The sequence below is a fragment of the Myripristis murdjan genome, chromosome 17, assembly GCF_902150065.1.
Source record: "Myripristis murdjan chromosome 17, fMyrMur1.1, whole genome shotgun sequence".
Lineage (NCBI taxonomy): Eukaryota > Metazoa > Chordata > Actinopteri > Holocentriformes > Holocentridae > Myripristis > Myripristis murdjan.
The window spans coordinates 11,848,827-11,876,666 of NC_043996.1; the positions used below are offsets into that span (position 1 = coordinate 11,848,827).

At 39.9% G+C, this 27,840-nt stretch overlaps 2 protein-coding genes across 4 annotated transcripts in view; one reads left to right on the plus strand and one right to left on the minus strand.

The window, feature by feature from the left end:
* Positions 1 to 1,460: 1,460 nt before the first annotated feature.
* On the plus strand, positions 1,461 to 18,606 carry LOC115375466 (amyloid beta A4 precursor protein-binding family B member 1-interacting protein-like). Its single transcript, XM_030074868.1, has 13 exons — positions 1,461 to 1,538; positions 7,506 to 7,565; positions 9,144 to 9,231; positions 9,726 to 9,895; positions 9,993 to 10,064; positions 10,873 to 11,032; positions 11,232 to 11,353; positions 11,470 to 11,544; positions 11,888 to 12,031; positions 14,135 to 14,245; positions 16,624 to 16,722; positions 17,719 to 17,842; positions 18,346 to 18,606. Exons 2-13 carry the CDS (start codon positions 7,506 to 7,508, stop codon positions 18,486 to 18,488), a joined length of 1,368 nt encoding a protein of 455 aa, XP_029930728.1. The 5' UTR covers positions 1,461 to 1,538; the 3' UTR covers positions 18,489 to 18,606.
* A 2,989-nt stretch (positions 18,607 to 21,595) lies between these two features.
* The window catches only part of LOC115375059 (abl interactor 1-like), a 32,432-nt gene continuing 26,187 nt past the window's right edge, over positions 21,596 to 27,840 (minus strand). For 2 of the 3 annotated variants that reach the window (XM_030074328.1, XM_030074329.1), the window contains 3 exons: positions 26,823 to 26,909; positions 23,055 to 23,240; positions 21,596 to 22,807 (listed from right to left, as the gene is read on the minus strand). In XM_030074328.1, the coding sequence (XP_029930188.1) occupies positions 22,632 to 22,807; positions 23,055 to 23,240; positions 26,823 to 26,909 (449 nt within the window). In that variant the 3' untranslated portion in view covers positions 21,596 to 22,631. The remainder of the gene's footprint in view (positions 22,808 to 23,054; positions 23,241 to 26,822; positions 26,910 to 27,840) is intronic. The other variant, XM_030074330.1, reaches the window with a different exon arrangement.

Consider the following 27,840-nt stretch of genomic DNA (forward strand, 5'->3'; position numbering starts at 1 on the left):
CCGGACATACCACACTGCCGAGTCACTCTGTTTCTACTGATGCTGTGCATGTGGTAGATATTTGGAATATTTTGATCCATGTTATTTTTATTTCCAGACTTCTAGGAATTAAAGGACATTTCATTGGAATTACCCTGACCCAGGGAGGGATGAAGAATTAGAAGGTCTGAACTTAGAAATCTGATCTAGGATTACTTTATTTATTTTCCCCCAAGCATGGTGACCGGAAATGTCCCCCTATGCATGGCAAGTGCTAAACGGTCAAGAGGACATCAGTAGTGCATTTTACATGTAGGGACCATTTGCAGTTTTAAGAGCTTCAGTGTCTTTGTTTCCTTCTTTGACATTAATTTGGATGACAGGGTCAGGCATATGGGAGTTTAACAGGCCATGTTAAAATTAAGTTCTCCCAAAACGACTGCTCCTCATATGGGATCAGCGCTTTGATCTTTATCTCTGGTGCAAGATTAGAGTGCAGGGTTAGGACCCTTAAAACACAACTCTGTGATACTGTAAAATAAGAGGTAAAACTGTGAGCTTGGCCCTGTAAAATGTACACGTTATTATAGTTTATTGCCACTCTCCCTCCCCTGACCCCACCTGGCTTTAATTAAGGCCTCAGGCCACATTAGAAACTTTCAGCCATCCTTAAACGTTTCCCTCTCTTTCTTCTTTTCATTTTCATGGCACAACTCAGTAATAATGGACCTCCTACGCTCACATACACACATGCATGTAAGCAAGTCAGTAAATCTTCCATCCCTCAGTAGTTGTTTGTTATGCAGCGCTTGGCAGTGATAAGAAGCAGTCACATGAGGAATACATTCAGTATGGAATTATGGACATTCATATAGGACTGTTGAAAGGCTTGGAGCTATATGGACACGCTTATGGTAGAGCAACACACACACACACACACACACACACAGAGACACACGTGCACAGTCACATACACACATGCATACATATGCACTCACACAAATCATCAAAGCAGGTGATACTGTATAGCAGGCCTGTGGTACAGTTACTGCAATGACTTTCTCACTCAGGCTAAATTGGACCACACAAGAAACTGAGTGCACTGGCGTCAACTCGGCCCTGAAAAACAATAATCACCAAGCCTTGCTCTATAATCCCATCTCCCCAACATCAATCACCGTTTGAAGCTGTTACCTAGTTACATGGTGCATTGCCTCTGGTGACCTTTTACCTACACTTAACCTGCAATCAACTATTTTAGGGGAAGAAGAGAGGAGGTGAGCAGAGCAGGGACAGGTAGATGCAGGGCAGCATATTTCTCCTGCACCGTAATTACAGGAGAAAACTCCACCCACCCTGTTTTACGAGAGCAGAGGCTAAAGCTACGCTTCCTCTTTTAACAGGAAGCACAACTAGTATCTGCACAGGGAAGCTCACACCATTCAGAGTGGAGGCGGTATCACTTGTGCAAGGTGTCCACTCACAGAATGACACAAGCTTTCACATACCATCCTCTGCACACACTGCATGACGCTTGATTTGTCAAGAGAGCAGAAAAGGTAAGAGCTATGAAAATTGTAATGACAGGAGTTGATATTAACTCTTAGTGTTTTTGATTTGAAACGTTTCAGAGGATGCAGTCTAGGGTGCCAAACATCATTTGGCAAAAGGACTGCCAATGAAAACTAGCCTTTTGGGTAACTTGAGTATGCTTACCTTTTTTGAATGTTGATTAATATACATTGTTCCTTCTCATATGAAACAATAAAAGCAATAACAAATAGGTAAATAAAATAAATGTTGCAGCCCTGTGACTGAATGGCAAAAATCAGCAGCATTACAAATATCTGAGCAAAAACCTATACATATACATAACCTATACATGTATATATATATATATATATATATATATATATATATATATATATATATATATATATATATATATATATATATATATACACATAGGTATACTTTTTTATTATTATTAATATATGCTTAATTTCTTATTTCTGTATTTCTTATTGTAGTATTGTATAGGAGTAATGCATCCATTTAGACTTAATGCACATACTTTTTTAAAATTTGCAAGGCACATATATTTTGTGTTTCTTTCTATTTTATTATAATTTAATTCTTCTCTTGAGAACTGAGCAACTGCAACTGATCCGATTTCCCCTCAGGGATCAATAAAATATTTCGGTAACACTTTACAATAAGAGTACAACAATTAACGTTAGTTAATGCCGTAATAAGCATTAAGTAACAGGTAGTAAACATTAAATAACAGTTAACTAATCGTTAACTAATGTGTCTAAGAATCATATACTAATGCTATTTATGCTATGCTAAGGTATTAATTTATATGTTATTAAAGGTTATTGTAGATATTATTAACATTAGTAAATGCCATAATAATCATTAACTAACAGTTAATTAACCATTACGGCATTAACTAACGTTAACTAATGTTAATTGTTGTACTCTTATTGTAAAGTGCTGCCAATATTTCTGATTCTGATTCTGATTCTGATTTAGACGAGAGCTTTCATTGTAAAAATACCGGACAAATCTGGTGTCAAGATGTCGATCGGCTTGTAACCTATATGTTTTTGTTATTATTATTATTTAATTATTTATTATCAGTATTGTCATTGTAATTGTTATTGTTAATTTGTTATTTATTATTTATTTTACTATTTTCTACACATTGTATACGTAATTAAGGAGCCTTCATGGAGGCCTCCACTGATCCCCGTGCATTCAACCATTCCCTGTAAGAGTTAAATACTTGAAGAGTCACATCAGCTTTGTTTAGGACAAACACATGTCCTCACACAGCAGCCAAACGATGGTTGTGCAAGTAATTAGAAAACAGTAAGAAGCTCTTGACCACAAGAAAAGGGAAAACATGTTGGTTTACTGTCAACAGGCACCGCGTTCCTATTCCTTTCACGCATATAGCACTCGATTAATTGCTTCTTGTACTCAGTTGTTGGCTCACACTCGTCCGCCTGTATGTCTCTCTTGGTGGCTCCTAGTTTTGCTGATGTGTGCGAGACGAGCTGACAGACCGCAGTGGTAGACGGCAGCAGCAAATGTGACACGCCTGATGAGAGTATGGAATTCATAAACTAATGTGGTTTGGATGTGGTTTTGTAAAGCATGCCTTGATGAGCAGCGGCCTGGGATAGCACATAAATACATCTCCTTGACACAGCGAGTGCTGCAGTAGGTATAAGAAATAGCTACATGAAGACACACCTAAATGTTTTGTTTATGACACACCAAAGCTGTTAGAAGCCACAGAAAAACAAAGTCACGATTTACTTCCACATATGACAGGAAGAAGTCCTGTGTGGCCCAAATGGTTCACTTTTTTTTAATCCAACATTTTCATTTTCATATGGAAACAATACTTTCTGTCCTCCTCCCCTTTTACCTCATTACAGTTTAATGGATGGTCTGTTTAATGTTAAGCGTAAACACAAAATGCCACCACACAGAACCCAGGCATGAGCGCATATATAGGTCTCTATGTTTGTGCGTGTGGTTGTTGTGTGCGTTTGTGTATGAGAGAGAAAGCAAGTGGGACAGAGAGCACTTTAGAGCAAGACAGAGGGGCTAAATTTGTATGTGTGGCCTATACACCACGTAAAGGCCATGTGCATACAAATGTTCTGTGTATAAGACAGCACATGCACATTGCATATCACCAGCTAAAGGTCTAATGTTTAAAATATTTCATTTTTAAGTTAAACACTGCAAAACAAAAGTCTACTTCGCCTGTCCCATGTTTAATCTCACCAGGGTCTTACTGTTAAAATGTTTATTCCTTCTTCCTTGGTTAATGTAGCCTTTGATATTACAGTGCTGTCTAATTCTATTCTGGAGATTTCATTATTTTGCTTGAATTAAGATAAAAGAGGAGTCATCAGCGACCCCGCAGAGGTGGCATGACCCGAAGGTGAATCTGAACTGAAAGTTCACTTGTAGTAAGGCTCATGAAAGCCATTTACACCCCACTGTCCAAACTGCAAGTTGTACATCCAATGGCATTTCTAACAATTGTTCATTTTTTTGTGATTGTTCTTCTATATCTAAAATAAGTTGTTTCAATGCCGCTGCGGCCTGGAAATATATTAGCTTCCATTACGCTAGTAGCATAATCTCAAAGGGTTGGCAAGTACGACAGAGCACAATTTTCTGTTTTAAGCTGCGCCACATGCGAGATGTGTATGTTTGACCCTAAAGCTGGCCCGATGCCGTCTCCATATGGACAAGCTCAGATGCAGAGGTTCACAAATTGTTGCTGGATGAAACTCTTGGATCTCCACGCAGCCATTTTTTTTTTTTTTTTTTTTTTTAGGAATGATCATTTATCAGTGTGCAGGATGTGATGTGATGCAACTCTCTCTTGTTCTGTGTAAGTGTGCACTTTCCAGCTTGAGCGTTGGAGGAAAGAGGGGTAGGTGCGAGCTGGTGTGTTACTGGGCTCATAAAGTGGGCACTTCCCCTCAGAGATGATTCATTGAATGAAGCCCACGAAACCACCAGAAGGCTGAAAAGGAATTTGTGACCTGATGGAAATGTTCACCTCCAGAGCCGCTGTGATCACAGATCTCACCTACATGAGTCTGTATCTACACTCTCCCTGTGCTCAGTGTGTCATTATTAGGCAAGGCAAGGCAAGGCAAGTTTATTTGTATAGCACAATTCAACACAAGGTAATTCAAAGTGCTTTACAGAAATATTAAAAGCAACAAGGCACAATTTAAAAGAATAAAAACAGTCAATAAAAAAGGGAAATAGAAATTTAGAATGATAGCGATAATAAAATACAGTAACATAAAATAACAACAGGCTCAGTACATTACAGTGCATTAACCTGTAAGATGTATATTAATTTGTAGGTAGCCCAGGTGAAGTTAGTGACTTTAATGTCTAATAGTGCAACATATTTTATGTTTTTCATGCAAAACCTTGACTGTACAGCAGCTAGTTGCTACAGCCTTCAGATATATGTAATGGATTAATAAGTGCAGTATTTCCCTCTGAAATGTACTGGAATTAAATTATTAAGTCTCTTAAAATGCATAAGAAAAGCACCAGTGCCTTAAAATTGTGCTCAAGTGCAGTGGATGAGTAAATATACTTTGTTACTTTCCACCTCTGGCCCCTAATATGAGACTCATTTATCTCTAATCTTGCTACTGGCTGCAATAACACTGGGCTCATGGGACGATTAACCCTGCTGGCTTGAAAGAACCCACTTGACAGCTGGGAAACTGCATAAAGAATTGTATCAGGAAACATACAATTATCCAAGACAGCTAGAGGAAAGATTAAAGGGCCGCTTTTGCAGACAAGCAGCAGTGTACTTTGGATATTAGAAATTTAATTATCTCCTCCAGCAAAGTTGGATGGAGGTTATACTTTCAACCCATCAATCTGTTTGTTAACAAGATATCTATAAAAAAAAAAAAAAAAAAAACAGATTTGGCGGACAGGCCATGGATCAGTTGAGTATATTTTGGTGTTGACCCCGGTCTGGGATATATGCCATTAAATGATTATTGTTTTTCAGTCATAACTGTGTTCACTGTGTTGTTAGATGGCAGTACATCAGGGTCTTCCAAGTCGGCTGCTAACGAGTGCTGCATTCATTTGCTATTTTGTTGTGAAATCAAACATGAAAAACAAAGAATTAATAAACAAAGCAATTAGGAGGCTGTGGCTTTGTAACTTGGAAAACTGTTAAGCATTAGCAGCAGTTTGTGCTCTATATGGATTTCATGGAATGATAGCTCGTGAAACAAGAAGCAAACCAAACTTTTAGTTAAAACATTGGAATCATTCAAATTTGAGCTGTGAGTTATCACTAGAAATCAACAAAACAAGGGACAGATCATCTGCTGTTGGCTTGGTGCTCATCTCAGGGATCCAAGTAATGGGAGAACGGGGTTTGTACAATTTGCTCTGAGTATGGCACTAGAGGAGAGGTAACCAAAATTGAAAGGTGTTGTCCCCTGGGGAGCATGAATATGCTCACCAAATTTCATGGTGATACATGTGTTACTTTTGGAAATATGTTGTGTACAATTCAAATGTTTGGCCTGAGTGTGGCACTGGAGAAAAGGGTCATAGGGTCATCACAATCAACAGGAATCTTTCATTCAGGAGCATGAACCACATATAGCCATCCACAGATGACATTTTGTGATACCTTATATACAAAGTTGGCATTTTGGCTTCAGGGTTGCACTAGAAGGGGCGTCATGAGGTCATCAAAAGTGACAAGGTTCATCCTCAATATGCTCATCAAATGTCCTGGCAATCTGTCCAGCAGATTTCATATGCATGTTGCCATGGAGTTAAGCATTGAATAGACAGATGGACCAACACAGCCATTCATGTCTCCCAGCAGGGGCAAAGACCTCAGTGCTGTGTTTATTTTTTGATATTTTGTAAATAGGACAGTTGGTACTAACATATTTTCTTTGGAAAATGCTGTTGCTTCTTATTGCTTACTGTCTTTCAATAGAAGACAGAGGAATAATCAGCAAAACAAATTTAACAGTCGAAATTATATGAAATAAATGTGGCTTGGTGGATTGAGCACATGTCTAAAGTGCACCCAAGTGACTGAGAAAAGGGCTTAAACAATTTTATTTTAGATGTGTGTGCAGCCACCTCAACCCAAGGTTTAGTAAGACTGATCATGGTGCTTCTTGTGCTGCAGTCTAATAAAAACAGTGTGTCTATCTTCACAGTCAGAAGAGCATGGAAGCCATTTCAGTCTGTCACATACTGCTCTGTCACTTTATTGAGTCTTGGCGGTCATATCACAATACGAACAAATAGTTACACTTGTGACTTTGAGCATATTAAGAAACACAGATCACATTTCTGGCTCTTTCTGTGGGTTGAAAAAGTGCAGGTTTCTTATCTTACCATGTTTTCAAACCTTAGATCTTGAACCACTCTAAGTGTGTAAATGTGTTTGTATGTGTGTGTGCTGTTATAATAATGTTCATTGTCAGGCAGCAGACTTTGAGTCTCAGAAAACTATTCAAGAAAGTAAGCTTGAAAGTGATTTTTCGGCTTTGTAAGTGTGAACTTGATTAGAAACTAACTGAAGTTAAGATGTCACCCCATATTTAGCTTTCTACCTTCATGTATCGCACGGGGTCCTTGAAGGGCTTACAAAAGGTCCTCAGCAAAATGAAGAATAGCTTAATGTCGCTGTAGGTTAATTGACAATAAATTGTTAATCTCACCAAATTTAATTTATTTTTCAGGGCTCAAGTATGACATCTTAACATTTTTATACTCAACATTAAACAACATATCTTTTCATGTCAGGGTCTAACGGCTTAATGAAGGTCAAATTTGGGTCTGGAAGATAATTAATTAATTAATTAATTTATTTATTTAAATCTGGTTTACTCCACTCTGTTCATATCTGTTGATCCCTGTATTTGACTATTTTGTTGAATCACCTTTATTCATTGTACTGTTCCCAGATGGATGACATAGATGCCATGTTCACTGACCTACTGGGGGAGATGGATCTTCTCACTCAGGTGAGTTATCATTAGGAGATTTTTGGAGGAGTGTATTTTTGCAGTGGTTTCTTTTTATATTTTGTGCAACATTCGCCATTATTTATTTGTAAATTATATCTGGAGATAGAGAGACCAAACAAGGGTGTAAAATCAAACATCTTTGCTCCATTTGTCCCATTCTTTCCAAAAATGTAACGAGATGAGCCACGAGAAGCGGATCTGTCTCTTGATATTCGCCTGGGCACTCTATGGACATTGACTGGTTAGACATGGTTTTTGTTTTGAAAATAAGCATTGTATAGAAAAATGTAAAGCAATGCCGAGATGTGAAGTCATCCCATCTGGATTGTGTAGGACTGCTGCAGATTTCCTAAAGCACACATAAGCTACTCATCATACCACCGTGGTCTGCCAAGAAAAACATTAGACACCTCTAATTGATGCAGCCATGGCCTTTAGGCATTTCATTATTGTTAATTTCAGTCTCTTTCATATAATTTAAATGTGTGCAGCCCCAAGGATGAGATCAGTCTTTAACATTACATGATCATCAAACATACCAGAACTAGTCCATATATCTGTCACTTAAAGAGATTTAATGGGCATCCTTCCTCTTGGAGAGCCATCATAGTAACGCCACTCCAAAGACAATTACCCGAGTTTGCAAGAAAACCATTTTGATTAAAGCAGTCATCCCCTCTGAATCTGAGAAACAAAGAGATTTGAGGTAATTCCAGTTATTGTCTTGATTGGACCCATTCTCTGCTTTACTGCCTTGGAGCGAGCAGACAAAGACGAGTCTTTCTTATCCCTGACTTAAAGGGGCTCGGAGGTGTCATTTAACCATGAGCTCCAACATGAGGATTTGTTTTCAGCCCCAGTCATCAGGGTTCAAGTGCATGCTGGCAGACATCATGCTGTGTGCAGATCGGCAGCCTGCCCAGTCACAGTTAGGTTGTTTACAGCATGTGATTGGGCCTGAGAGGAGTTGCCATCATTATTTATGAAAATGTTGCAGCTTTGATAATAATCCTTTTTCCTCCGTGACATCAGCCGCATGCTGCTCAAAGTCTTTGATGAGGACAGACTTATAGTGCTGATGTTTTCATTTACAGACGTGTTCGCCCCACAATAAGCTGGGTCATTGACTTGGGCACTGAGGTATTTCTGTGGTTTCTGAGAACAGACTGGCTCAAAGAGAAATGACCCGGCAACTTCACAGCTTTGATAAATCAGCTACTTTATGAACTGTCAAATAATTTGCCCTCAATATTGAAACAGAGAACAGAACATCCTCTCGTGCAGCTACAGTTTGAGAACTGAAAATAACGAAGTGCAGGGAAGCAAATCACTGATATAAAACAGGATTAGAAAACACAACTAAAGAATGCTGCCGGATGTGAAGTTCAGAGTAAAAATATTCCAAGGACGCATATGGTATTCTTTTATTTCTGGGATGCTCTTCTTTTATGATGTTAGTGTTATCCACAACATTAACACAGTTCAACTTCTATCAAATTAGGATTTCTCCATCAAAAATATACTTATAACATTTCATTTGAAAATAATATTTACTTTTTTCCCTAAATATACAAGAGCCTGGTGTCTGAAGGAGAGGCATCAGAAAGGGAAAACAGCTCACAGAGACACAGTAACATCTCCATTGGCTTCACAGACCTGAATGGTGAGAATTCATTTTTGGCACGTAGCTGATTCTCTAATCCAGAACAACTCGCAGTGAATAAACTGTGATTTTCCAGGTCAGCAACATTACAAGCAAGGGTCAGAGTGAAAAAGTCCTAGCAATAGAAACAAGAAATATTTTTATTACAGAAAGGAAAGGATTTTTTTCAAGATAGGTGTACAGTAGAGTGAGTAGAGGAAGAAAACATGAAAGGAAAATAATTTATTGGGATGAAGTGGCCATTCCTCGGTTCTTTAAGTGGTGCATGCTCCAGTGGAAGGAGGGGAGTGTTCGCTTTGACTTAATGGAAACGTCATTCTACCTTTAGGAAATCAGGAGGGAGAGAAGTTGAGGACATAAAAATGACCTTTAGAAGCCCTTCCTTGCAGAACTGAATAAATTCAGCTGTTTTAATGCAAGCATTGTTACAACAGTAACAATGCTTTTCTCAACAATGTGTTTCTCACTTCTGTCCTTCCCTTATCTCCTTATAGAGTCTCTGAATGAACTGGAGGACCAGGACCTGGATGCTCTTGTGGCCGACCTGAACTCAAAATCATCCACCCCGGCCAGTCAACCATCCGCCATCACTCAGGCAGCGGCACCAGCAGCCACAAATCCCCCTCAAACAAATAATGCCGAATCTCCTCGAGTTTTGCAAATGGTGACCCACAGGAGAAACCGTCACTGTCCATGAAAACACGATCCTCTTTTCATGAACCTGGATGGAATTTGATCACATTTTTATGTTATGCTTCCAGAGAGAACCACACACCAAAGCAGACAAAATTCAGTTGGCCCTGGAGAAGCTCAGAGAGGCCAAAGTGAGGAAGGTAAAGTCATGTAGTCATGTAGTTATTATGCAATTTAGGCTCTCACAGTCAAATTGATCTCATTCTCACAGTCAAAGTTGTATTTCTGTGCGCCTTAATATCACAATATGGAGGATGCAATACACCGACAATGTAAAAGTTGCTAGTGTAGGATAATTTAAATAATATGGCTATCTTTTCTTTATACCTGCTGGTTATTATATTTCATTACAGTCATTACATATTATTTGGCTTGGTTAGATTTTGAATGGTTAGGACTGTTGCCAGGCAGAAAACAAGGCCCTCTTGTCTCCTTATTAGGTCACTAGATACAAAGTGGTCAGTGTAATGGGTTAAAAAGAGCACTTCAGCTCTGTCCATAATGCAAGGGGCTCAGTTTTCCTCCCTCACTCTCACTGCTGCTAGAGACAAAACAAAGTGTGACATGGACAGTGCAGCCTGGGAGTGTTTCTGTTCTCTGCACACCGACACACACAGCGAGCTAAACACTGGCAGAAGCTCTCATAACAAAATGTGCACACAGAGCATACATGAATATGGATTAAAAGTGGTGGTTACATGATTTTAATGCTAAACAGAAGCATTATTGCTAAGCACGGGCACATAATTTCCTTCACAATCTACAGATTACTTTATATGCACCTCACAGATTAGGTCCTGCTGCATAAGATAAGCATTGCAGTGCTCTCTAAAACATCCTGATGAATATCTCCATCTGTCCTTTGTCACTTCATGGTTTAAATGAGACATTCTTGACTATACAGCTACACGGTTAAATCCGTTTACTTTGCTGCATTCCTTCTCGAAGTTGATAATAAAGGTGCTGATGGTTGACGGCAGCTCCAAGACGCTGATGGTAGACGAGAGACAGACCGTCCGAGAGGTTCTGGACAACCTGTTTGAGAAGACACACTGTGACCGCAGCATAGACTGGAGCCTGTGTGAAACCAACCCCGAGCTGCAGATCGGTGAGATCAACAAGAGCTCTACACAAAGATGCACACAAACCATACACAGCCACCAGTATATGCACGTGCACGCAAACCATGCACAAGAACAGATTAAGACGCAGACACACACAAACATTTAACAATACACAACTGTGCTCTGAGTTCACGGAGAGCCTTTAAAAACTGTGCCCATTGTTTGCTTGTCTCTTCTTCTCAGAGAGGGGCTTTGAGGATCATGAATATTTAGTGGAGCCGCTGTCAGCATGGACTCGCAACACTGAAAACAAAATCTGGTTCCTCTCAAGACCGCAGAAATACACTTTGTTTAAAGACCCTCAGGTGAGGAGGAAAAAAAATGAGTAAATGTTGTCCATTTTCATCACCAGCAAACTTTCATTGCTTTCATGGTTTAATGCACAATTAGTAAACCGAGTCATGCCTCTGACACCCTGAAGGTATTTTACATGTGGAAGAAGGACAGAACGCTTCTGAACAGCATAAACAAACGAGACCAAGAGCTCTTACTCAAGGTCAGTTACCAAACACACACATTTCCACTGACTGAAGATTAAATCAGGTTTCTCACAGTGACATGTCTCAGCTACCGATGGACTCATGTCATATATTTAATATTAGATATAATTCTCTATTTGTTTCATTATGGGGGGAAAGTAAACTGCTCTTAACCATTTATTAAATTGTCAAACACATCCTAAAAGGATTAACGGAATAATACGATTTCTAATAAGTCAGTTAATATTACATAAGGACTTTAATATCTGTGATTATTTGGTGAGATTTCATGTTACTCTGATTTAGCCACGTTGCTTTAATTTCAGTTTTACCTGCTTTCTTTCCCCTCCGACCTGACAGGAGAGTTTTGAGGGCGCTTCCCTGATCGTTCCTGACATTGAGGGTTTGCTGTACCTGAAGGAGGATGGGAAGAAGGCTTGGAAACAGCGCTATTTTGTGCTAAGAGCCTCAGGCATTTACTATGTACCCAAAGGAAAGACTAAGGTACTGCAAACCAATGACAGAGCTACAGTTATGACATGTTCTCCTGACTCTAATGTGTCTTTTATATGGTGCACCCTTCACCCCAAAGTATTTGTGGGTGCTGGAGAGACATTAAACCTGAATGTAACGGAACTGACCAAACACGTAAAGCCAGACGGAACAGAAAATGTAGAACATGATATTTGTGACTTTTGGCGACAAAAATAAGCCTACTGAGGTTTTAAAACAAAGAATACTATATAATTAGGGAGAATATAGCACAATCTAACTCTGCTTCGTGATTTGCTGTAATATTTGTGATATCTGCACCTCTGGACATTTATTTTGCTATTAAGCCGCTCAAAAATTCCCTCAACGTGGCACGTGCTCTTCATTTGACAACTCTTATGACTATTCTCTTATTTACATCCTTCAACCTGAACTTATTCAACAGCTGATAGTTTTGCAAAAGGATCATGTTCTCTTATGTCCAAAAACAGGGAGATCCTGCCATAATTTACCTTAATTTACATTTCATATGAGCATATACACACTTTTAAATAGTTTGTCTACTGCATTTTTTTAAAAAAATGATACCAACCTTGTGTAAAAGTGCATAAATACAAGTTCATAAATTCCATTATTTGCTTAGAAATGCTTGTATGCATTGTTCACACATATATTTGTGCATACATAATGTTAACAAATGAGGGTCTCTCAGCAAATAACCTTCCAGCTGAGGAAAAAGATGGGAAAATGAGAGGAGAGTGCTGGAGAAGAGAAATATGAACAAGAGAATTGTTTTCCATTAATAAAGTCTTTGATGGCTTTCATCTCAGTGCCTAAGGGCCCAGCAGTGCCAGAGAGAGGCTGGAGAAAGTGATGATGGACACTGGAAACAAGGCCTCCCAGGCTATCTCAGAAAAATAGTTTGACAAGGGCAAAACATGCATGTGCAAAGCATGAAAGTAAAAGAGAGCTGAGATTTGAGATCCACCAAAAAAAAGCCCTGATGTTGTAAGGAATCATCTGAAGCCGAGGACAGATGGATGATGGGGAGGGAGGAGACACAAAGGACGCAGAGGAAAAGGCAAAGGACAAAGTCAAGGAGAGGGACCAAATATTTGAGGCTCTCCAGCAGCCTATGAAGTCAGCCCAAATTAAACTACAGGACAACAATAACCAGCAGTGACAGAAAAGCCAACAGAAGAAAAAGCATCATGGAGCTGGTTAAAAGCGAGCATGCAGGGTTGGAGAGACACAAAGGAGAAATGGTCAGTTAATGAGTCATTTATTGACTGCACTGACTGCACACTTCCTTATACTATAGTTTTAGATATAGACTGTTTTTTCTCCTCTCCAAAGAAAATTCAACTAGAGAAAGTACAGAAATAACCTTTAAACTCAAAATGTTACCTGCAGATGTGGAATAGAGAGAAATAACGCATGCCATTCACACAGGCTTTCACAGACCAAGGCAGTTTTCTGTGTAGAGCTAGACGTTTGCCAGTGTGGTTTGAAGTGTGAACATGTTGTGCTTCTGCTTCAGATCTAAACCCAGAGAGGACTGAGCAACTTGTTTGCGCTTTAAAGTCAAAAACATAATCTGACCTGTGCATGAACTAGCATTTCTTAAAGAAATACATTTTTGGTGGATGTGGTCGGCCGTTTAATGATTTTTTCCAAGCCAATCCAGTATGGAGGTTTTGTCCTGCATCTTCGCTTTGAAGTGGAGCTTGCGTGTATACTTTCTAAGAAATTTTGAATAAAAATCAATGGCACTTTATGGAAATGTTTTCTCTTTTGAGGGAGCGCAGAAATTCCAATGTCAAGGGTAAATCCTTGGTATCAGATCTGTTTATGTAATTGGGAATTAGACTGATTGCACACAATGGCTATAATTCTGATAATTATTTTATTTATAACTCCAGTAAATAACATACAGTATTACTGCTCCAACCTGCACCTGATGAGAGCGTTTACAACCGGCAGCTTATGCATATCGACATTTTGTAATCACTACACTTCAGTTAGTCCAAACCTGCATTCAGTCGTAAATATATTCCACACCGCCTGATGTCTGTTTATCAGTTTGAGTAATTTGCTTGTCTCTCCGTCTCGCAGTCGTCCAGTGACCTCGCCTGTTTTGTCCAGTTTGAAAAAGTCAACATCTATACCACCAGCGACTATAAACAAAAGTACAGAGCCCCCACTGACTTCTGCTTCATACTAAAGGTGAGCTGAACAGTTATTGGCCCTGCAATTTTGTAGAGGCACAGGCATCGCCGGCCAAATATACATAATGTTTGGATAACATTCCTCAGCACAGAGAGACTCAATTTAGGTGTTTAAAGGAATACTCCAACATTTTGGGTGAAATAACCTTTTTCCACCTCACCCAGACAAGATGTTGGATACCATATACACCTCTGTACATCCAGTGGTTCAGAGAGTTGTTTTAGGAGACGTTATATGATGGAACTGTAACTGCTGAACACATTTATTCTTCCACAGGAATCCTTGCATCGCTGAGGGTGTAGGAGGATCCAGCGAAATTAATTTACATTAAAAATTTTAAAAAAGCTTCTCGTATTGATTGTTTTGAAAATCCAAGACCTATACACACATACAATCCGCATGCCATACTGAGTAAATAAGTCAGTTTTGGAGTTGCTGTAAATTTTATTTTTGTCACTTTGACAGACCTAGGCTAACGACTCCCATAGACTTCAAGTCTTTATGCTAAGCTAACACAAAATGCTACCTATTGGAACTGAACCACTGGGCGTACAGACGTGAGAATGATATCGATCATCTTGTCTCAGTCTGGGTAAGTCAGTCAAGTGAGTATTCCTGTAATTATGCTGCATGACTCTACTGTGGTTTGATACACTGAATATTAATGCTCGCTCTCTGTCAACAAGTCACCCAGTCTTTGCCACATTGCAAAAAGAAATGTCTCTGCTCACATACATGTTTAAATTAAGCTGTTTTTTTTCGCACGCCTCTCACACCCTAGTGACTTTTGCAGTGTGTTCACACCACACATGCACAGACAAGAAATAAGCAGAACACAGAAAAGCAGGCAGCAAGTGAGACTTCAGCGGGCTGAGGCAGTCCAGCGTAACTCGACGGTCACTGGAGATATTACAGCCTTCTGCTGGTAGTTTATCATGTAACAGAGCAACTAATTTAGCCCAGACGCAGGCAGAACAGAGAACGAAACCAGGTGTAGACTATGGTTAGAAGAGGTGTGTGTGTGTGTGTGTGTGTGTGTGTGTGTGTGTGTGTGTCTCTGTGTGTGTGTGTCTGTGTGTGTGTGTCTAAGGCTTGACAGCACCACTCTGAGGTTGCTGAGTTTGTGGTTTCCAGCTGAAAGGGCATCCTGGGTCGCAAACTCATGACAACCACATCCGGGTTGGACTGTGTGTTAAAGGGCTGGCTTGTTGCCGTGGTGACAGCTACATTCCACGTCGAACCAGAGATCCATAACTCTGTACAAAGGTGAAACGTGGTATCTATTCTCTGTGTCTTAAAAGTCAAAGTTCATAACTGTTTTGGACATCACAACATGCAGAATTAAACATATAAATAATACACAACCCACGATGCTGATCTTTCCACTCCCCCTGCTGTCTGGACGTGCAGGACAGCTGATGAGCACAGACTGAGAAGAAAGCTGAACTTGATGAGGCCGAGGCTTCATGTGCTCAGGAAATGAGCACAGTGAGGACGTGTCGATAATGATGGTGGCTGTTACGGCCAGAGCCATGCTGTGGGGAAGTGAGAAGAGTGAAGACAGGCTCACATAAACACAAGCCTTTATGTGGCTACCTATTGTTTCAAAGAAGGCATTTGTTTTGGTCAGGCTGCAGTATGTCAGACAAGTGTTTGTCCAAATGGGAATGAACATCCTGGATATCATATTTCCAGTAATTAATGGATTCATTTAAATGGCCCGTGAAGGAAAAATTGCATGGATGCATTGTGCACATGGCAAAAAGAGATGCTCTTCGTGGGTTTCTGGAAAGGTGCGGTGTGAGAGATGTTAAAGTTAATTACATGCTGCTTAATTTGCATATTTCATTCATTCATAAAAGGTTGTAGACAGCACCAAAACTGATGTATATAGAGCCGATCGAGCATGGCATTACAAAGAACCTTTCCAAAAATGGCTCCTCAGAACATCAAATAAAGTTTTGCTGGGGTAGATCCCAAAGAAGCATTTTGGGGTTGTACGAGGTGTCGCTTTGTTTTTAGCTCATTCAAGGCAAACAGGCTGAGGTTCACAGAGGAAAACAGCTTAATTTATGCTGGTATAATGGTGAATGACGAATCCTGCATTTTTACACCTTATTTTGTACCGTTGTTGTAAATATGCATTTATATGTGAGTTCTGGTCCCTGTGCCAGTGTTGTCTGGGCTTAAGCCTTTGATGTTCTTCATCTGAACCTAAAGCTGTTTGGAGGCTGTGTGGGTCCTCGCTGCTGTTACGGCTCCTGTCTGCTCTCTGCTGGCTTTTGGATGAACTGCAAAAAACACTGGGAGAGGGTTTTTTTTTCAAGTCAAGTGCTCTAACTAACCTGTGCTGTGTTCCCCCCGTCTCCCCTCAGCATCCCTGCATCCAGAAAGAGTCGCATTACATCAAGTTTCTGTGCTGTGATGATGAACACACACTGTCTCTTTGGGTCAACTCCATCAGGGTAGCCAAGGTCAGACACAACACTGCCCATCATATACAGTGCTGTGAAAAAGTATTTTCCCCCTTCCTGATTTCTTATTTTTTTGCACATTTGTCACACTTAAATGTTTCAGATCATCAAGCAAATTGTAATATTAGACAAAGATAACCAGAGTAAATACAAAATATAGTTTTTAAATGATGATTTCATTTATTAAGGAAAAAAGCTATCCAAACCTACCTGGCCCTATGTGAAAAAGTAATTGCCCCCCTAACCCTAATAACTGGTTGTGTCACCCTTGGCGGCAACAACTGCAATCAAGTGTTTGTGATAACTGGCAATGAGTCTTTTACATCGCTGTGGAGGAATTTTGGCCCACTCTTCTTTACAGAAATGTTTTAATTCAGCCAAATTGGAGGGTTTTCGAGCATGAAAGGCCTGTTTAAGGTCATGCCACACATGCCATCACAATTGGATTTAAGTCTGGACTTTGACTAGGCCACTCCAGAACCCTCATTTTGTTTTTTTTAAGCCATTCAGAGGTGCACTTGCTGGTGTATTTTGGATCATTGTCCTGCTGCATAACCCAAGTGCGCTTGAGTTTGAGGTCATGAACTGATGGCCGGACATTGTCCTTCAGGATTTTCTGGTAGAGAGCAGAATTCATGGTTCCATCAATTATGGCAAGTCGTCCAGGTCCTGAAGCAGCAAAGCAGCCCCAGCAATTACTTTTTTCACATAGGACCAGGTAGGTTTTGATAGCTTTTTTCCCTTAAATGAAATCATCATTTAAAAACTATATTTTATATTTGCTCTGGTTGTCTTTGTCTAATATCAAAATCTGTTTGATGATCTGAAACATTTAAGTGTGACAAATATGCAAAAAAATAAGAAGACTGTAGAGCCACTCATCACATGCTATGAACTTAAAATATGATTATTGGCATTATACCCTTATTGTAACTAGCAACCAGATAGAGGAAGCTGACAGTTAAACTGGTGTGTGTCCTCTCTCTGTACGTCTAGTACGGGACTGTCTTGTACAAGAACTACCAGGCTGCAGTGAAGAGAGCCTCAACCCTGTCCTCTAATCTCCACCTCTCCACTCTCCCTGCCCCCCAGCCGTCTGCACCCTCTGCTGCCCACGAAGGTAAGGCAATGGATTCAGGACATGTGGGCAAAATACACAAACACCCATCACAACAATTTGCAGCGATGCATTTCAGAACAACTTCAAAAGAACAACAATAATGGAGATGGAGGAAAGAGAGCTGCCCTACAGTGAGCTCTTATAAGGCTGAATGATGCAATGAAAATCATATTGCTTTCTTGCTTTCATTATGTGCATAATTTTCACTGGGAAAAAAAATGATTAAAATGATTGTGTCATTTTTGCAAGGGTTTGGACCAAACATGTCTCATGTTTAGAGAATATGATTCACTGGTCTGGACAATATTTCACTAATAATGGTATTTTGTCACAGATTTGGTTTCTTTATCAAAAGGTTGCTGCTCATGATTTGGATATTGCACTTGGGTAGATTAGGATTATATTTCAACCCATTGTTCAGCCCTAGTTTATTGTTTGACACATTTCAAATCCAGAAAAACACATTTATTTAAATATTTACTCTCATTAAATTCTCTTTACAGCAACGGCAAATGGTGACACCCCTCAGGTCAGCCAGCAGCCTGTTCCCGCTCCATCCAGCTCCATGCATGAAGGCGATGACGACCTACCCGAGCCACCACCAGACTTCATCCCTACTCCTCCTCCAGGCCGGAAGAAACTGTGAAAATAATCCCCACTTTCTTCCATCCTACCTAAAGTATGCAGGGTTACCTTCACCCTGCATGTAGCCTGCAGCCCCGGGCGGCACAGTTTGGGGCCAGCACGCCATTTGTTTTGGCCCGCCATGGCATCTGACAAGCTCGTGTTTATTCTCCTTTTATTTTGAAAATACTGTAAAATCCTAACCGCAGTGACTACAAAACATAAATGTTGTGCAGCTAAAAGGTACATGATCTGATTTTTACAGCGATGTACAGCATGTTAAGCTTCCTTATTAAATTATGTATGTCTTATCTATGAAGAATTATGTTATTCATTTTCTATAAAATATAATATATTTTAACGCACAACAAGCACATGGCCTCCCTATTAAATTATGTATGGTATTAATTTTCTATTACATTTTAATGCAATGTATTTTCACATAACATCAACATTTATTTTTGGCCCATGGCCCTCCATCCAGATTAATTTTTGGCCCGTTGTAAGAAAGAATTTGAGCGCCTGCGCTTCAGCCAGTGGTGCAGCCCTGCATGTACAAACTTAGAGTTTGACCTGGAGGCCATAATCTGATGTTATATAGTATAATACATTGCATAATCCGGTGAACATAGACTTATTATGTACTGTGCGGTGTTGTATGGCCTGTTACATGATATTGTAATAATAGCAAATTCGTTAATTTATTATTGCATGCATTGCACTATTTATCTGTTTTGTTTTGGACAAAATTATTTATGTGCATAATTATGGTAGGTTATTGATTAGTGCTGGCTGATATGGACAGAGCCTGTTACCATTATATCTTTGACTAAATATCTTGAATGTTTCTTGTGATGATACTGTAGAGGTATTTCTAAGATATTTACACAATATTTTTGATAAACAGTCATTAGTATATGATGATTAGGATATAATGACTAAGGTAGAAAATTATATCCCTTTACTGTAATGCAGACTTTAAATGCAGAAAGACATTTATGCCAAAATTACAATATTATGATGTCCAAAATCCCAGATAATATCTTATATCACAACATTTATACAATGCCAAAATATCACTCAGTCCTATTAATATGAATCTTTAATCAGCTTCATGGCTCACAAACTACAGGGCACAGTTTATTGTTTCAATGAGCTGTTTATTACAAAAGGACTGTACATAAATTTCAATGAACACATCGTATATACAAACTGAGAGGAGAGGACAAATATTGGATTCTGTTCCCATGAACATTTAAGTTACGGATCACTTTTTTTTTTCTTTCACATTTCATCATAAGAAAACACACATCAAAGAAAGGCGCCTTGAGCTGTGATGCCCTGAAATGCTAGACGTTAAGTGGTAAACATTACAAAGTTCTGCACGTCAGTGGTTGTCTCATGGTTTTTCTAGGAAAAGTATAAATAAATCCATTACGTACAACTGCTGGCAAACCTTTTTTTTCACAGCAGTCTCAGACAAACAGACATTAAAAACAATTTGAATGCAAAGCTAGAAATGCGTCAGGTAGAAAAAGTTTTCCCACAAAAATTACCTCATGATGGAAAAAAATACAATCAAGAATGGGATGTAGTGGCAAATCATTCATTGGAATAAACAAAGTGTATCGATGTGTGTCTGTATAGATGCGGATACTGTATGGATATGCACTGAGGCTGGATGAATACTGTTCATACTGATTGAATTGGCATTGTTTTGTCTTCCACGCTGTGTGGAAACCTGAAACCTTGAGTCTCCTGCAGGTGCAGCACACTGACCTCAAGTAACAGGGCTTCAAAGACCAGACAGCTGTATGTGTCATTTCCTTCACAAATATTCCACCAAGAATATGTCAGAAAAATGTCAGTCCAAAAAGCTGTATATCCATTTTTAGAAAAGAAGAACCTTTTTTCTGAAGCACAGATGATTATACAATTCATGGCATTTAACTTTTATATAGGAGACAGGCAGAAAAATTTAATTTCATCATTTTGCAAGTGCAACCATTAATTTTGCACAGGGTAGATATCTCATTTTGGAATGACATTCTTCATATCGGTCATATCTTAAAGACTGCAGTTCACTTACCCAATGCAGCTTTGCAAATCAGGTGCGTAGGCCGTAATAACCTTTCACTGGAAATCGAGACAATCTTAAATATCTAAGATGACAATGTACTTTATCATTCATATGTGGTACAGACTTTTTCATCTGATTCCATACAAAGACAAAAAAAAGTAAGTCGCTGACTATGAATCTAACTGCAGTACATTAGGCGCATAAGACGCACTGCTGAATTGCCTACATTCACTAAGATTTAAAAGTGATTGAAAAATGTTACAATCAAAACTGCTGAATGTTTACCCTTTGTAACAAAATAAGGAGACAAAAAATCCTTCATTACATTTCTAGGTAGAGTAGACCATTCTTGACAGCCTTGCACTTGCATTGAGGTTGTTACGGTAGGTGATTATGGTTGTACTGAGCACCAGTGTAAAGCACCATACCAGTAACCACTGAAAGAATAGAAGGTAACTATTCTAAAAGTGTAAAGGTTAGTTGAACTATTCGGTGGCTTAAATGCGACTCTTGCATTGCGATCAAAGCCACGATGGAAATTAAAAGAAACAAACAAAAAAGTCATCACAGTCGTTGATAACTAATCAGTGCAGCTATTCCAACACAAATGGAAAACCATAACAATATGAAAAACGTACAATATTAACTTCTCTTCTTCACATTTGCTGTTTAAAGCAAGACACATCTCAGGGAGCTCTGCTACAGTAGCTGGACAGCATAACAAAAATATAGTAGCAATGATCAAGTTGACGAAATGATACAGCTGTGATTCACCGTACAAAAGAATATGTTTGTATATGACTGCTTGGCTGAGCTAAAGTAAAAATGGCACTGTAAAATGATGAATTAAACATGGTTCCAGAAAAAAAAAAAAAGAAACCAAATAAAATCCGATAAAATCAAACTGATTTTAAAACCACCCAGTCTTGGCACCACCTTGCTTCCCATTGACCAGTCCCGTTGACGCCGATGGAAACTCACAGGTGAAACACACTACTGACAAATGTACTGGCAGCTTCTCACGTTACAGTATATACAAGTTACAGAACAAAAAAGAAACTCCACCAGAAATAAGTAACTTAAACAGTTCATATCTTTTTTTTTTTTTTTTTTTTGTAATGCATTCTATATACTCAGTTTACCCTTAAACATCCCACCTTTCCCCACCCAACTTGTCCCCATTTTCTCCTGGCATTCCCACCGACACATAGCATAGTAAATAGATATCTCAAGGTTCTTGTATTTTTTTTTGCCCCTCAACATCTGTGATTTGGACATCGACAGTGTACAACATTGAGCCGTGTCCTAATGCACTTGTTGATGTTTGCTTGTCCTTTTTTTTTTTTTTTACTTTCTGGATAAAGTAAGATGGATGCTTTTCTTTTGTTTATGAGAGGGAAAGGGTTGGTCTTTTGGAGTGTGGCTGGTCTGCTGGCCTACAGTGTCAATAAAAGGGCAGGGAAATCAGTGCCAAAAGCCACGTGCTTGATATTATAACGATGTCGCATCGCCCAATCTATTCTTTGAGGTGTTCAAATCTCAGCAAGAGACAAGTAAGAGATTGAGAAATAAATTAACTCTACTTCAAGACCGAGATTCATCTTTTAATTGTTGGAAAGACCACTGCACAAATGGGCTTATTCCATGTGCATAAGTGTGCCAGAACTTTGAATTCTTTTGGAAAGGCCTCAGTGAAATATGGCCGTTAAATTCTTGGTATTGTAAGAAGTGCTTTTACCGTTTCTCCCGACAGCCACTGTCCTGTCACGGTGGTAGACAAAGACCCTTAGCTCCTCCCTTTACTCCACAGTGTAAACCAACAGACCCTCTTGGCCTTCCAAAGCTTTCAGGACTGACCTGCTCTGGGTGGCACTTTTTTTTTTTTTTTTGGACCAGAACAAAACCGTGGAAGTATACGCCCCCCGAAAAGACTACCACTTGTAAATTCCAAAGACTTCAAAATGGCACTTCATTCAAAAAGGGGAGCTGTATGGACTGCGATTAATGCATTGCATACTGCACATCTTCACGGTTTTAGCTCTGTTCAAAACTGCAGTGCCCTGTTTTTTTCTTTTCTTTATTTTTTTAGTCTGCGTAGTGCATGATCGACTCGACATAGTTCCCGGGGAAGAGTCCGGTGACGCCGTTGCAGACGCCTTCAAACCAGCCATCATCGTTCTTCTTGATTATGTAGATGATGGCTCCCTCCATGAAAGACAGCTCATCCTCCTTGTCCTTGGTGTAGTCGTAAATGGCCACAACTGGGAGGGGACAGACACACAAAATTATCAGGACAAAAGTTCAGTTGAAAATGAGCGGGATAGCTGAGTGAAGAACAACAAAAAAAAAGGAGTAGCTCTTGAGCAGCATTTCTTGAAAGTGTCCACTTTTCAGGGATGATGAAGTGTCTAACCACTGACATCAAGTACAGCTCAGGTGCTTCAAACTGGAGCTGTTTTTCAGATGGAGTGCTGCTGCGCCTCTGCGGGCCTTCCTCTTGACACTCACCTTTCTCTAAATAGGCCTTTGGAGCCCAGTGGGGGTCTCCGTCGGCGTAGGGGTCACTGTAGTGGACCACCGCTGCCTCCTCTTCTTCATAGTCCACGGGTGGTGGAGGAGGAGGGGGGGAGGGCTCCTCAAACATGGCCATGTCCTCTGGGGGAGGCGGAGGAGGCGGGGCGGGGCTGTCTGATACTGAGATGAGAAAGAGAATTGGAGCCGAGGCAGAGAAACGAAATGAGAAAGGCAAGGAAGCAAGAGTGAGCAGATAAAGTACTGGCTGACCCGATCTGATCCTCGCTGCAATGTATTTCAAAATCTTTCTTTGCTGCAAGGTTCCTGCACATTTCCCATTGCACAGTTCACAATTTTTTAAAGGCTAGATTATGTCAGATTATTTTTTCATCTGTTCCTGTACACTACAGACATACAGGAACCTGTTACTATGAGGATTTATCTTCCAGTTTTAAATGCTGAGTTAAATGTGCAGTGATTTCACTGTTCACTAGAGGGCAGCTAAGAGTCTCTGTGACTCATCAGTGGAGCAGTCATCCCACTGCGTCTACTACCACTACTACTACGACTGAGTTCATTTATCATTCCATGGAGACTGAGAGGACAGCTGGAGTAAGAGCCCAGAATATTAAATGACTCACCGGGGCACTTTCTCCTTTTTCAAAAACACAGGATGGGATTTTTTCCACAGCTATCACACTTAAAAGGGAGAGTTCAGGGATTTTTCATGCTTCGCCTATGAATCACTACTGAGGCCTACTTGTAGAACATTCAAAAAGTTATGTGTACCTCAAAAAGAGTTTTGTTATGGGAGTTAATTAATCTAATTACTTATTCAGAGAAAGTAACACCATTTTCTGTTGGCTTTTTGAATGTCCAAAGCCTAGAGCTTCATTAGTGATGACAAAGCACTGGCTTCTAAAAATCCTTAAACCTTCCATTTAGTTTACTTTGAGCTACCCACTTAGAAACCCCGCTCTGGAAATGACTACATAAATATGCATCATCTTGATTTTTATGTAGGCACCATCTGAAGGCTGAAGGACCAGCAGGCAAGGACACACCCTGAGAGCACATGGGTAATGGATGAATCAATGTGCTATCTGCATATACGTGTGATAAGACCAGTTAGGTTTGGCCCAGAGACTGTTTCCAGGGTGCTACTTGCACAGCATCATCTCGGAGCAAACCTGCCTCCAGTCTTGAACTCACAGGTTCAGAGTGAAAGACAGCTGCACTATTGGACTAACTAATTCATAAGCTCGCTCTTGAATTAAACAAATGGTAATATTTTACCAGAGCAGTGAATTTAATGCACTCTTCCAATTCCATTACTCTCACACTCTTCTTTCCACTGGTTTAATGACCGACAGTAAAACTGTGTAAGCCTCGTTCTCTTACTCTCAACTGAAAACACTTTACTATATGACAGGAATTCTCTTGGATTTTATTATGCCTATCCATCATCTGCTTTGAGCTCTTTGCAAAGGCTGCTTACATTATATTTGGTTCAAGAGAAGGATGAGCCATTACAAATACAAGTATGCAGTTGCAAAGGACTTTACTTGACTGTACCACTCCTATCCAACCTTCTCTATTAAAATTTAGGTAGTTACAGCAAGATATGCCTCTGAAAATATGAATGTGCATTGTCAGGTAAGTATCTGACTATATGAGCTAATTTCCAGTACTCTTTTAAAGGTCAGTGTGAGCGTAGAGTGCGTTACATTTGGTCAGACAGATACAGACAGCTAGATCATTTGTCCAGACAGGACGGTGGTGAATCAGGACGCAGCATCAGGTCACATTTTCTCTCCTCAGTGGACAGAGTACACCGCACGCTTGCCGTGATCCGTCACCATGGCAACAGACAGACATCAGAGGGGTGTGTCTCTCACTCTTGGACGCAGGCACACACAGGCAGCGGTAAAGAGTGTGTGTGTGTCAGTGTGTGCAAGCCTTAAATAATGCCAGTGCCAGAAAGGTGTGTAGTTTGTAGGAAGCCACAGAGTGCTGATAAGAGAATAAGAGAAGTGTGGAAGGGTGTGTGTGTGTTTGTATGTAGATATGTGTGTGTGTGTGTGAACATTAACTAAAAAAAAAAAAAAAAAAGAAAATCTGAGACCCTGAAGTGTTAGTGCCAAACTCCACTATCAGAGAACACAGAGCCAATGCTATTAATGAACGGGGCAGTATGAGGGGCACTAGCTGACTGAGCTGGTGCTCCTTATAAATATGTAGATAGGCGTTTTGCATTTAATTATTTTGCAAATATTAATCCCTTGATGGTTTGGTCGTGTAAATTAGACTTTGCAACCAATTTGCAAACATCTCAGACTCTGCTCTTGCAGGCAAAGTAGCACAAACAAAACCTTTGAAAAGGTCATTTTAATTGTGAAGTGGGACTGCACTGTTTGATTGGCCTCTCTTTGGGGCAGGCTGGCTTTCACCGAGATGGCTGATATTTATGCTTGACAGAGACATTGCTGCCAGCAGATTCAGCAAGCTGAGAGAGATATCTTTTCTTGAACTAGAAGAGCCTGAAATAATTCAGAGATACCGACTTTATGCTAGAAAGTAGTTACAGGCCTTGTTGGGATACTTGAGTCACATTTATTGAACTGAGACCAAGTTGTGTGTGTGTCTACCTCAACATGTTATCTGGAGGAAGAAGGGAACTGTAGATTGCACTGGGTTAGATGAAAGGATGATTCTTATCAATATATATCATTCACAACTGTTTATAGGATATATTTCAGTTGATGAAATCCCCTGGATCCATACGAGGCACAATTTCTAAGCAATGTGCAACTATGCACACCTCATGTGGGTACTTCATTTAGTCTTGTGCAACCAGCACCGAGCTGTTACGGAATAAGTCCCTGAACACACATACAATTATGCATGCCAAACCAGATGACTATGACTTGGTAGACTACTCCAAACAGCTTCCAGGTTTATGCGGTGCAGATAATGAGGAGCACAGACAGCAGGTCACACAGCTCTTGTCTAAAGTTCTCTCTCCTCTCTACATCACTGAAATAATTCATGGCACCCATTCCCACCCATTTTTACTTCATATTCTCCTCCAGATATGCTAGATTGCCTGTGGTGCAACAACTGCATATGTTTTCTCTCTCTTTTAATGGGTTTCCAAAAGTTGTCGCTAAAGGATGGCATTTTGTAATTACTACAGAGATTAAATATGGCTGCAACAACATCAGGTGGTAGAGCTTAAATCAAGGCAGCTAAATTGCTAGTGTCCGAACAGGAAACATTATTTTTTAGCAAAGAAAAAAAGAAGGAAATCCCATTTCCAGAATTCTCTCTACTACTACTACTACTACTACTACTACTACTAATAAAATATTATCACATTATTATTGCAGGAGTTGTCAGTTTATGCGATTAAATATATATAAATTAACATAACATAAACTAATTAGAGCATTGCCTTCTTTACAGTATTGTCCACAGCTTTATTACTGTTGTGTGTAAATGTAACTGTTTGAAAATTTTACAATTTGCATTATCACTTGATTTTATCACTTGATTTGCATGACAATTTTTGTGAGGGGGACACACGCAATGCAACTGTGCTGTATCAGGTTTTTAGATATGCGGTGCAGGCATGTGTATGTGAATTTGCATGTATGACAGAATGCACGTGTATGATATACATTTGTATGTGTATGCATGAAATATGTATGTAAGCATATGTGCACGCCTATGTCTGTGTCAGTGTGTGGGTTCAGTACTTACTGCTTTCCTGCATTCTGGCCACAAAGCCGGTCAGAGGGATCTGGGGGGTCAGCTGGACCATGGGGGGAGGAGGAGGAGCCACAGACACTGGAGCAGCAACACCCACATTGACATACAGAGCAGCAGAGACAGGAGGAAAGAGAGCAGAGATAGAGGAAAAAAATGGAGTACAGGTGGCAGTCATGTTGGAGCAGAGAAAGGAAAAAAGAGAGGAGAGAGAAAAAAAGGCTTGTGAGCAAGCAAAACGGTGCAGGAAGCAGTGCTGAGCATCCCATTTAAAGGACTGACTGATGTTTGTTTTGACCACACTTGCTCAGCTGAGCTAAAGCCTGAGAACACACCTCTGTAGCATCCGTTTCAAGTCAGAAGCAGAATCTGTAGCCAACGACGGGTTTCTGCAACTAACAAAAGAGATGCAAAGCGCTGCACAGACCCCAAAATAACTACAGTGGCGAGGTAGCAGTTCAGTAGCTTTGCAGCAGGAATGACGTAGAGCAGCTTTGCTTCCTTGAAAGAGAATCATTTATCGGTAGAGATGCAGGATTTGGCACCAAGCTGATTTTAACTGAAAGTTCATCAAAATGTTAAACGTGAACTGAGTTTAACACTTTCCACAAACCCTTCATTAAATAATCTTGCATAGATCCAATCTGCATCTCAAGCTCCCTCAAAAAACTTTTTTGCTATACCATCACTCCAAATAAAAATTTGCAGATTAACACATAGAAACGCAGTCACCCTCCCTCAAAGACATGATGTCACACACGAAGGGCAGGTCTGATTCATAAATCACCCCAGTAATGGAGGGGCGTCTATAGTCTCACAGTAATGTCACATCACTCCACCCTGCTCACACTGCAGAGTCACATCCATCCACAGCTGCACAATGTGACTTCAACGGGGGATCAGTTTGGCTCTTTACGTCCTGGAGCTGTTTCTGGTGCCGGGCAGTTTCTACTGAAGACCTCCAAGATTTCAATAAGTACGTAATCAATCACTGTAATTAAGGTTCAATGAG

Excerpts from the sequence above, each read along its gene's own strand:
- LOC115375466 (XM_030074868.1), top strand. The coding sequence starts at position 7,506 with ATGGATGACATAGATGCCATGTTCACTGACCTACTGGGGGAGATGGAT. Across the intron at positions 11,354-11,469 it reads CTTTGTTTAAAGACCCTCAG|GTATTTTACATGTGGAAGAA; the intron begins GTGAGGAGGAAA and ends GACACCCTGAAG. Across the intron at positions 11,545-11,887 it reads ACCAAGAGCTCTTACTCAAG|GAGAGTTTTGAGGGCGCTTC; the intron begins GTCAGTTACCAA and ends CCGACCTGACAG.